At 45.8% G+C, this 12,061-nt stretch overlaps 1 protein-coding gene across 1 annotated transcript in view; it reads left to right on the top strand.

The window, feature by feature from the left end:
* EXOC6B (exocyst complex component 6B) overlaps nucleotides 1-11,641 on the top strand; it is a 710,495-nt gene extending 698,854 nt beyond the window's left edge. Inside the window, exons 20-21 of the mRNA XM_026456434.1 lie at nucleotides 3,809-3,921; nucleotides 8,209-11,641. Coding sequence (XP_026312219.1) covers nucleotides 3,809-3,921; nucleotides 8,209-8,335 — 240 coding nt within the window. The 3' untranslated portion in view covers nucleotides 8,336-11,641. The remainder of the gene's footprint in view (nucleotides 1-3,808; nucleotides 3,922-8,208) is intronic.
* The last annotated feature ends 420 nt before the right edge of the window (nucleotides 11,642-12,061 follow it).

Raw genomic sequence — 12,061 nt, 5'->3', positions numbered from 1 at the left:
GGAAGGAAGGAGGGAAGGAAGGGGAGGGAAGGAGGGAGGGAGGGAGGGACTATATGGATAAATACTAGGAGGTACTATATGGATAAGTACTATATGGATAAATAGGCCTGCTGGTTTTCTTGGCTGTTCGTTCTAACACTGTTCTGTGGAATCCAGTAGAAGTGTGCCTCCAAGCAGCTCACTTAGTTAAGTACCCTCAGACTTCACTCTCTGTCCATCTGTCTCAGAGAAGGCCATAAGACCTAGCTTGAGGCCACCCTAAAAGACTGTGGGAAGCAACATGACCCAGAGTGTGATCCTATAGGCCCATGGTGGTTGAACTTAATAGACTTATGTAACTTCCATGACTGTAGTGGAATAAATTAGATAGATTGTCATTCCAGAGCTCTTAGGCTCACCATTGGCATTGACTTTGGCAGGAAGACAAAAATGGAAATCCTTATGATGGTAGTGGCTGCCCTAAATGGCCCACCACTGCCATCCATCATGCTGGCTGCAGCAGGGTGGCAAGACCGGGGCTGCATGCTCCATGGAGCTGGTGGGAGCCAGGGAGCAGGCAGGAGCCCTACCCTCCTGGGCACAACTGCAGCCACCCAAACCATGGCTGTGGACCCAGGCGTCCCTGCAGTCTTGGGGGCCTGGGAAGGCCCTCCCTGCCCTTGTAGGCTTGGAAGTGCCTGCTCCCACTGCATGGCTTCTCCCTGTTGTCAGTGCTGCTCTAGTCTTGGAGCAAAGTTGGGGCTGACCTCAAGTGCCATGAATGGGAGCAGAAAGCAGACAGGTTCCTGGGCAGAAGGGGGCAGGTCCCCAGTGAGGCCTGACCTTCAGGCCACAGAAGGCTGAAGGCTGGTGGCCATGCTGCCAGTCCTGCGGACCAGAGTAGGGACTTGGCTGCCTGTGGACCAGATGGCTTGCACTTCCTCCCCTCTGAGGCCCATAAAAGCCCTGAGCTCAGCCAGAGCAGAGGAGAGGACAGAGAGACAGCAGAACGACCAGCTACAGAGAGGAGCCACTCTCTCTGCTGATAGCTGAACACTTATCAAGACGACCTGCCTGCAGAGAGGAGCAACCCTTTCTGCTAGAAGCTGAATACTTGCTGGGACACCCTGGCTACCGAGAGGAGCTTCCCACTGTGGGTCATCTCTGAGCTGTTCTATTGCTCAATTAATCTCTTCATTTTGCTCACCTTCCACTTGTCTGTGTACCTCATTCTTCCTGGTCACAGGACAAGAACTTGAGACCTACTGAATGGTGAGGCTAAAAGAGCTGGGGTAACACAAACAGGGCTGAAACATACCCCCTGCTCGCCACATTGTGGGTGAAGAGAAGGAGAGAAGAGCTGCAGCTCTTTGTAGAGCCCAGACATGGGAGCTCCCTGAGCCAGAGCTGTGACTCCCTCTTTGGGGCCCTGTGGTTCCTGGCATCTCCAAGCTTCTGGGTGCTGCCACATTCCCCGGTGCCATCCAGGAAAGCTGCTTGCAGTACACCTGGTCCAGCTGCATTCACACAGAGAATTGGTGTCCATGCTGGCACCTGGAGCTGCCCACCCCATGGCAGCACCCAGCGCATCTGACTGTACAGTGACCGGACCCCACACTTACACACACCCCTCGCTGCTCCACACCTGACTCCAGTGTCCCTGGCAGGCATGAGCTCAGCCTGCCAGGCCAAGTGGGCGTAACAAACCCAGTGGGCCAGAGCAAAATTCAGGCAAAGGTGTCACCAGCCACAGGTTTCCAGCCAGAAAAGCGACACCCCAAAGATCCCATAACTTAGAGCTAAGCCATGAACTTCTCTCCACTGTCCACTAGTGACTTCCCATGTGTCATTAACCAGAAATACATGGTAGTATTAGCAATAAATCAGAAGTACTAATACATTAATTCCAGCACAGAAATTAGGAATTCATTTAAAAAGAAGGTAATACATGCATGTATATGTCCATGTATGCTGAAAAAGTAGTATCTAAAATAGCTTTAAGAAATGATTTTCCAGTTTTTCCAATTAGACTTTTTTGATATTCATTCACTTTTCTTATCAGCTCCTTAATAGGCAAATAGTAAAAGGCTTCCTAGATTTTGTTTTTTTTTTTTTAATTTGTGAAAAAAAAATTTAATTGAAAAAAATGCTATCTTTTTTCGTAGTTCTTTCCCTAGGCGTTGCGGGAAAACAGTGAAATGTGTAAAGCATAGTACTGGAAGAACTTTAGAACAAGGGGTACTCTCAGTGTCTGTCGTGAAAGCAAGTAAAGAGGAGCTGTCTTGAGTGGTCTTTGAAGACCATAGGACAGAAATACTGATGCTAGAGAAATTCTCTTCTAAAGGAGAACTCTCTGAGGCTTTGGGTCAGCAGAAAGAAGTGGTAGAAGCCTTTTAACTTGCCAATGAAAATAGGCATGACCTGAAAATGGCCTGAGGGGCCGTTTGGGACCATCCTGGCCCAGACCAAGCAGCGTGCCTGTCTCTCCCTGACTCCTTCTCTCATCTCTAAAATCCCTTTCTTGGCTGAGGGTGTAGGGGCTTTTCTCAGTTTTAGGTTTGGGACTTCAGCCATTTCCCATCCTGCTTCAGGAAGTTCATAACTGCTATTCTAAGAGAGTGGATGAAGTGGAGACTTGGCCAAATAGGGCAAGGCCCATACTGCCTGTTTGCCCAGCTGCATAGTGAAGACAGACATGGAGGAAGGTGTGCCTAGAGCCCAGGTTCTGGCATTGGATATGACTGCACTCTCAGCCTCTCTGCCTTTGTTCTGCACAGCCAGCCATCTACTTGTCCTCATCAGCAGTTACCTATCTCCTGGAAAGGGAGAAATGGAGAATGTCTTGAGTTAAAAGTACTGTGAGGGTTCTTCCTGTATGCAGTGATGTGAGTCTGGGACTGTGCCCCTTCTAGAAGCTTTTGTTTGTTTGTTTTACTTAGTTACAATTTTTGAATATTTGTTAGTGTGATGTCTGAGGCTAAAACTGGCTGGGAAGGAAAGCCTTTGACAAAAGTTTAGCTTCTTTCAGTCAAAATCTCCCCCAGTGTCAGAACTCAGCTCACCCTCAGAAAGCTCTCATTGTCTTTTCACACATCTAGCTCTTGGCACTTCTCTTTAACACTGATAACCCAATTCTAGACTCTGTGTCCTCAATCATGGGCTAATCTACTATGGCCCAGATTTCATCTTCTCAGCCTGTGTCTGCATAGGCATAACACATATTGCCTCTTAGAAATGCTACATGATCCATTTACGCCTTGGTTCAGTGTTTCTGTGTTGTCTGTGTGTCCTATTTGTATATAGGCATGTATATATGTCTGTATTACCTAAGTCAGTGCAGCAAGTCAAAAAACTGATACTTGAACGCAGACCTTTTAACCTTGAAGTTCAAACAATTGCGTATGTGGCACTGGACTACATCCACCTTTATCTGTTCTTTGCTGAATACTGAGAATGGTTCTTGGCATGTGGAAGGCATTTGATAAGTATTTATTAAATGATTAAGTGAATGATTATTATGATATTATTATCATATTTGATTCAGTCTAGTGTTAGTTTCTTTACAGGGTTGCCTCTGAGAGCTAACTGCTGGCATATAGTCTTAGCAACGTTTCCATACTGCTTATGGCGGAGATAAGTCTGCCATCTAATGTTTACTCATTTATTTTCTTGGTTGAAAGAATAGTCTGAAGCTGTTCTTTTTCTTATTATATTTAATTTTTATGTATCTAATTTATTAGCTGGTAGTGAAGGATGATGAAGTTTCTGGTATCTTGGTTTGTCTTGTCTGTCTGACTAATCCCTGCGGTGGGGTTTGGATATTTTACAGCTTTTGGATCTTTTCATCCAGTGGGATTGGTCAACCTACCTTGCTGACTATGGTCAGCCCAACTGCAAGTACCTCCGGGTAAACCCAGTGACTGCTCTGACCCTGCTAGAGAAGTGAGTATCTAGTCCAGTGGTCGGTGTTGGGAGGTGGGGAGACAGGGGTGGGGGTTTGGCATAGAAGATAATTTTGCCACTGCCAGTATCTTGAAAGATAGCCTTGTTCTGGAAGTTGGCATAGGCCATGGGTGCTGTCAACAATCTCAATCACTGGATTTGGCAGGCCAGTCTTCCTCTTGTGGCTTATTCATTCCTGAGCCCCCAACAAGCTAGGCCAAGTATGGATCAGAATTGGACTCTGACATTACCTTCTAGTTTAATGGGTCTTTTACTAGTGTCTCTTACTAGAGATGGCAAGAGAAGAAAGAAAAATGGCTTGGTTTGGGGCTCAGGCCAGCCTGGTGAACAGAATGAGGCTGCCCTAGTCATCTGGGGTATGATGATGGATAGTGCAACTCCACAGAACAGATGGCTTCTCTGGTTCCTAATAGAGAATCCCTGGAAATTATTGAGAATTATTGAAACCTTCATCTGTTCCCAACTCCCAGCCCCTGCCAGACTGAGCTTTATTGTGCTGACTATCCCAACAAAACTGTCTTGGAGAATGTGTCTGATTTTTGCCTTAGTCAGTCACTAGCCTGCAGAGGATTCCCTGCCACAGAACTGTAGCTTCTCTGAAGCAGAGGTGCTACCACTGAAAGTAAGTTAGGTAGTCCAGGAAATCTCAGGGCTAACCAATATGTCACCCAGAAGCTGGGAAATGCTATGTATTACAGCCTGGCTCTGGCTTTGGTAATCTCTTAGAGAGCTGGCAGGTCAGAGACCAAGACCCACATAAAAAGGCAGGTTTCTCTTGGAATCTGAGAAACTAGTTAATCCCCAGCTACTTGGAAGAATGCCCTGCCTCTAGGCAGTATAGGAAGTCTACATATATGGCCAGTCAGCCACATCTCAAATCCTAGGAAGGCAAGACTCAGAGTCCAGGAAGTCAGAGTGGAGCCTTAAGCAGAAGGAGAGGTCAAGGTCTATTCTTCTCACTATGTAACATGAAAGGGGGAAAAAAGGGGAAGAGGTGAAGGCAAGAGCATGATGCAGGGGTATGTATTTGGAGCCAAGAGACTAAAAACTCAGACTACAGTTTTCTTCTGACCACGTCAGAGATTGATGTTTCCATTTTAACTTTGTTTCCCATGGTTCTCTCTCCCACTGACCTTCCTCCCTAGGATATCTAGAGAGTAAGTATATTATTCACTTGGGCCTTTTCCATCACTTTGAGGCAAGTCCTTCTGGTTTCCTCATTGACACTAATGACTACACTAAAATCCCTAGCCTCTGAGTTGTCCCCACCCTGACATACTAATCTACTAAACCAGCCTGGTGCCAACTGGCTGGCTGCCTTCTCTATCCTTGGCCCTTAGAGTGACCCTTGGCTTACTAATTCCTTTGGGGCTGGGAGTGGCGGCAGGGATTTTCTCCCATTGTGCCAGGTAAAGGGTTGTTCCCATTCAACCTCTTGGCACACTCAATACTCTTGCTAGTGTGGGGCCTGAAATAAAGCCCTGACCAAAGGGAGCTCCTCAGCAGCCTCCCCTACCTCTTGGTGGCTTTAAAATCTAGAACCCGCATCTCTTATGGAAGACCCTTTATTAGAGGCAAGGCTTAGTCCCACAGTTCTTGGTGCCAAGGTGAAAGAAGGGAACATTTTGACCTTTGAGTTGGTGCTTAAATGGTCATATTTAATGGTCATTATGTGTCCTTCAAATGGGCTATGGAATTCCCTTCAGTTATTTACTTCTCTCAGCAGTCTTTTACTCTTCTGTTCCCAAGAATCTCTGGATCTAGGAAATACTGGCTCATTCACTTCCTATGGCTCAACAATAGTTGAAAATAATTAGCCTCTCCCTACCATTCTGGAGCGCTGGCCAGTAAAGAAGCTATGTGCTTAGCCCTAGCAATCAGAAGAGTTTAAAAGTTTCCTTCCAAACACAGTAGATCAAAGGGCATCCAGATCACTACAATCCGTGTCTCCCAGCCTCATAGGAATTGACCCCTTTACCTGACCTATTCCTGCTTTTCCACAGCCAGCTCTACCATCAGATATTGACTCTCCTTTTCAACCTGGCGCTTCTTAGCAGGGTGAAACGGAAAGACCCAAAGACTTGCTAAAGACATTTAGGGAAAAGAAGTGGCCCCTGCATCACTGAGAGGTGGCCATAGCTGTTAATAAAGTAGAACAGGATACTGGGCTTTCAGAATGGGATGGAAGGTGGGAGGGCTGACTTTTGGTTTTTGAGCATTCCTGAATGGAAACCAGCAGGCCACCATTAGCCCTCAGGGTACTTGAGTTTATCTTTACAGTGCCTCGTTCCAACTCCAGGTCTTAATGACCGAGAAATTCTAGCCTCTGAGGCCAAAGACTACCCTCTTTCTCCTAGATATTACAGGAGCCTCCCTGTGGGAGCTGAAAGCCAGCGGGCTGTCTGTCTCTCAGCTGCTTCTAGGAGTCATGAAATTAATGATAATGTAGGATATTAAACTAAATGTCCTATGAATATAGGAAGTGGTTTTCTTCATTTCTTTTTGTTTGTTTTGTGTTGTTGATAATGTTTAGATATATAGTATACCCAGCAGATGAAAGGGAATCTTTCCCTAGGACTATCTAAAACCAGGCCAGTTCCACAAACATAATTGTGCCACTAGTGTATAAGGGAACAAATACAGTAATTATCAGAGGCTTGAGGACCCTCATTCTTTCTCTTCACCTAGCGCAGTCACTTCCCCTTCTTCTTCCCCTCCAAGCACAGGCCTCCACATGTGGGTGATCATACCTTATATTCAGTGTTCTGAGTTTGCTTGATGAGTAATTCCAGCCTGAAGGCCTTTGAGCTTAGATCAGTGAGAGAATTCTTAATTAGTCTGTGGCTATCACTGTCAGCCAGAGCCATACAGCTGTGGTGCTCATTAGAAACTTCTTGCCACATATAATGCCCTTATGGAATACATATATTGTAAATTTATATCATATATGCCAAACATAAATGCCCCTGTGGGATCTCTGGCCTTTTGACTCACTGGCCTCTAATCTGCTCCTCTGCAAAGGGCCACCCACAGTGGGGGAAAAAATGGTGCAGGATTGACCAAAGTCCCCTGGGAAATATGCCTGGGGGCAATTTATAGCCTGGTGCCATGTTCCTTCCCTTTAGCCTGTCTCCATACAGCCCAGGGAGCAGTGAAGTCAGAGGGCTGGCCCAGCTCTGGTGAAGACTGGCCCTATCCCAGAAAGAAATCTGTCTTGGCACTGTTCTCAATTGTCTAACACTGGAACTAGCTGTGGGATATGGGTCTGGTATGCAGACGCTAGGACAAGAGTTAGTGGCCACCAATATATGTCAGGGAATGTGAGCCCTCTGCAGGGAATAGCAAATTCCTGAATTCTGTCACAATTGCTTAGTCAGACTTGGGGGTTCTGTGACCATCTCAACCTAGTCTTGGCTTTCTTGTCCATGTTTCCCCATTAGGGCTCTCTACCTGAAAGAACCACTGGCCAGAATTGCCCGTGGTTCTAGAAATATGCCATCTGTGAAGCTTTAGTATGACCTAAAGGTCAAAGGTCCGGGGGTACAGACAGCCATTGAGGACTCAAGGGCTTTTCATGTAAAAAGCTCTGGTTTGCGGAGTGAGAGGATGGCCCAGCCCTTTGGCACATGCTTTCCTCAGCACCATACTCTCTTAGTCACCACACCGCCTATGTGCCGTTACCCTGAGACAAAAGGAAAAAGGTCAGTCAAGCCCTTAGTTTTCTTAGGGATGGGATAGAGTAGCCAGCTAGAGTGAGGTTTAGAAATACACAGTGGCCTTTGGTTATTCATGTTCTCTTGGAATTGCTAGTTAAGAACACTTTTCCTGCTTTACCTTTCAAATATTATCTCGAAGGTCCCATCAGGATTTAGTAGGTTCATGAGGTAATGAGTGGATCCTAGACATTCTATAAGGGTTTATTGACCAGCAGAGCTGTTCCATGTCCCACACACCTATAGCAGGTACATACCTGCTGAGAGAAGGGAATGAATTAGGTGGAGCAGGTATAAAGGATAAGGAGATTGGCCCCTCCAAAGCTGGGTCTTGACCAGTTTCCAAAGGTGACTGAAGTTGAGAGAGATGTAGGTGCCAGAATGCCAGCTTCCTGATGAGTAGGTGAGTGTGGGCCTGACACTGGAGATATTCTGGACTCTCTCATTACTCTGGATAGTGGTTAAGATGCATTGCCATCCTGCCTCCTGCAGGTTCTCCTTCCACCATTGTTTCCTCAAACACGTTGCCCTTTTTCTTTCCTTCTCTGTTTAGGATGAAGGATACTAGCCGCAAGAACAACATGTTTGCACAGTTTCGGAAAAATGAGCGAGACAAGCAGAAACTCATTGACACTGTGGCCAAGCAGCTCCGAGGACTCATTAGCAGCCACCACTCATGAAGGGTGGCCTGGACCTACAGAGGCGACCTGCTGCAGCCCCTTTGTCTGGGATCCAACCCCAGCTGACCCTGCATTTGTGTATTCTTCTTCAAAGAGAGCATATGTATTTTTTTATTAACTCCTGTGCAGTAGTCACATAACATTTCCCTATAGTAAAAGAGGCACAAGAATAAGCAAGTACATGAGGTGTTGCTAGGTTGGGACTCAGGGGAAGTTATTACTACACTATCTGTGTTATCTTAGAGATGGTGGTATCCTCAATCCCAGTGTGATGAACCCCCTTCCATCCATGGCTCTAAAGCTTAGGTCAGGGGCTTAGGAGCCACCAAAAATGGGTATCTGGCACTGGGAGGTAGAGTGAATAAGCAAAAGGATACTAAAATATGTCCTGTTCACTCCTGGATGCCCATTCACTGCATAGATGAGGCTGATTCTTCTCAATGCAAGGAAAGGGCCTGGCCAACATTATTTAATACACTAAGGGGAGCTCTGGAGGGTCATCTCCTCAGTCTGCTGACTTTCACTGGCTTGTGAACAAACATGTCATATGGCAAGATGACAGCTTCATTCCAATCCCCCAAGCTTGGCAATTTCTTTAGCCTAGATCTAACCTGAGGCTTTTACTGCAAATTTTTCTGGGGCAGGATACAGCTAAGTAGAGAGCGGTAATAATTGGATCCCATCTTTAACTGCAGATTGCACCAACTCTAGGAGTGTTGAGTCTCAACCCAAGGAGTTTTTCTGGATCTTGAAAGCCAGTTTTCATGGAATCAGAGACCCAATCCCTTCCCTGCTCATCTCATTTCCTTCATTCACAGTCAGAGCATTTGGTTCAGGACATAAATCAACAGTTATTTCCATAGGTCTTCACAGAGCGTCTGAGACTTAGCCTTCTCCAGTAATGCTGTTGAAATAGTTCAGATTTCAGAAGCCTAAAAATGGCCCTTACCTTACCCTTAGGTGAAACCTGAGGATTAGTTGGGATTGTTCCTTTATGTTTTAAAACCAGTTTTTTGGCTATGATCTTCAAGGAAATGTCACCAGCTCTGCACTGTGGGGGCAGCCATGACTGGACTGGATGCATCTAGGGATGGAGACATTGTTACCATAAAGTCAGCAGAGCCAACCATGGCTTGTGACTTGTTGCCTCTGACCCAACTGTCCTTCACTAAATAATATCCTAGATATTATTTTGTCGTTGAAGCCCAAGGTTCCCATCCTCTTTTGAGATCCCCAAAACCATCTTTGGCTTTGTCTGAGAAAGATTGCCTATAATCCTATCCTCCAAACTCTAAAGCCTGGAGCAGCTTAGCTTGGAGGCTGCATTCATTGTCCCAGATGGACTCCTGAGACTTCATACAAGGGCTTTGCTATGAAGTCAGTCAGAGAAAACTGTACTTTAAGATACTTCAGAAAGATGCTACTATGGCTACTGGCAAGAGTATAATTGCGCATCACCAAACAATGACAAATAAGCCACACAGGACTTTCCAGCTTGGATTGGTGGGAGGAGAGACTTGTCAAACAGAATTCTTCACTACCTTTGTCAGCTACTGAGTTGCTTCTGGGGAGGGAAGCACTTACTTGCCCCCAACCACCCTCAACCCCTCTACCTCACCATATCCTATCACATCTTGATAGTCATGGGGAAGAGGATGTGCACACAGACATACAAACTTCCTCAAAGCTGGAGAGACCAGGCTACATGTGAGCTCACAGACGCCTGCTGCAGCTCATCCTGAGGGCTGGGTGGTTGGCCAGGGTTTCAGGATGAGGGTAAGGGATGAGCACTGCCACCCAGAACTTGATAAGCCAAGAGAAGGCAGGAGCCAAAATGGCATCGCCAAGCTCTCATCTTTGTTGAAACAAGTAAGAAATGATTATATTAATCTGAAGTTCTATTGCTTGAGAAGGGTTAAAAACACTTTTCTTCGCTAGTATCCCCTTTGCAGCAAGATCTCTTCAGCTTTAAGTACTGAGAGACTTTGAAGTGGAAATGGAGAGACATGTAAGCATGCCACAGTGTTTATCTTTAGAGGATCATCATTGCTGGTCTCATCCCAAACCTCTGCCTTGGAAGAACTGTGCTATAGAGGAAAAGGTGAACAAGGTGGAGGAATAGGGTTTATTCTGCACAGAAGTCCCCTGAAAGAAAAAGCTTATTCAAGCTCAATATATAAAGATGGACCCTTTGATATATCTTCTCTCCATTCTTAGTCTATCTAACTGAAAGCAACATGCAGCTACTGAGTTGTATGTAGAGACATAGTCTTGGTTGGACAGGGAAGATAAAAACAGGGACCAGCAATGTCAAGTTTTTGAATTAGAAAAGTGGAATGTTTTTAGTTTTGTCTGTAGACTTGTAGCTGGGCCAACCCTTGAGAGGACTTTTGCAAAGCATGTGTGCCCATACCCATCAGACTCCTCAGATATGGCCTCAAATACCTAGAGATATAGAAACCCTGGAGGGCTTCAATAAGAGGGCAAGCACACAGATGGCTAGAAGCCCATATGGCTTTTGGTCAGGATGAACCCTTGGCCAAGTTCCTGGGGAAACCAGGTCTGTGTTCCTGAAGGGACAGTCCAGTTTGGGACCCTATTAGGTTTCAGTAGTAATATAGGCTGCTTGCATCATTTTAACATTCATAGGAAAAATCTCTTCGAGCAGGCTGTAAATGAAGCTGTTGCAGGAAGGAAGGAATAGGACCTGAAAATGGGAACCAGGAAGTGAGACCCTGTTGGCAAAGGGAATGTACAGCTTCCAGAGTGCATTGCCCAGTGTTTTCATTGCATACCAGTCCTCCAAGTCAGTCTAGCCTTACTGTACACTTGACAAGTGCTTACTCAGCAAGTCACAGACCCACGGCCTTTTATCTCTCAAGATTGGCTTTGGCCATGACCTTCCTTATCAGGCCTCTGAGCACACTCTCTAGGGACTGCTGCAGAAATTCCCCTACCTTAGCCTCCCTTCTCCCAGGACTCCTCTCTTGACTGCAATTGCCTCTTTTTTTTTTTTTTTTTTTTTTTTTTTGCCTGCATTCACAAGTACTTTTCACAAAGGTGTTGGAAATGGCGTTTTTATTTTGCACAGATAGTTGCACATTTATAGAGAAAATTAGGAAAGTCCATTTTTAACTCTGAAGGGAACTTTTTTCTCTAAAACTTACTAGTAAAGCTACTGATATGGATGGGCCGCATGGTTAGGGGAAATCTCCTCTGTGAAAAGAGCATGTTTATTCCTCTTGTACATTTTCCTCTTTTAACTGCTATTAAACAAGAAAGCCTACATACCTGTTTCAAAAGCCACGGTGTTGTCTCATGGGTATTTTGTTCTTCCATCCCATTTGCACAGTGCAACTGTGGTTGGTGAACTGGATGACTGACATTGGATCCCCACTCAGCTAGACTGAGGACTAGAGCAGGCGAGAGCCTAGTGGGGAAGAGAAAGCCTACCTTCCACACAAGGCAAGGAGCCACACTGTGGCCTTGGAAACATCCCTAACCCCTGGGTTAGGTTTTTTTCCTGCTTATGCACCTAACACTGACATCATCATCAAGAAGGACTTTTTGAACTGCTTGAGTTAAGTGGAGCACTGGGCTAGGCAACTTGGAACCCAATGTTGAACACTAGCCCTGCCAAGGAAAGGCTCCCAGTCAAGATGGAGTGATGTAGGATTATCCAGAACAAGGCCAGGCTGGAGAAAAGGGAGAGATGAGCCTATTTTA

The sequence above is a fragment of the Piliocolobus tephrosceles genome, chromosome 15 (genome assembly GCF_002776525.5).
Source record: "Piliocolobus tephrosceles isolate RC106 chromosome 15, ASM277652v3, whole genome shotgun sequence".
Lineage (NCBI taxonomy): Eukaryota > Metazoa > Chordata > Mammalia > Primates > Cercopithecidae > Piliocolobus > Piliocolobus tephrosceles.
This window is presented reverse-complemented; position numbering and strand designations above follow the sequence as displayed.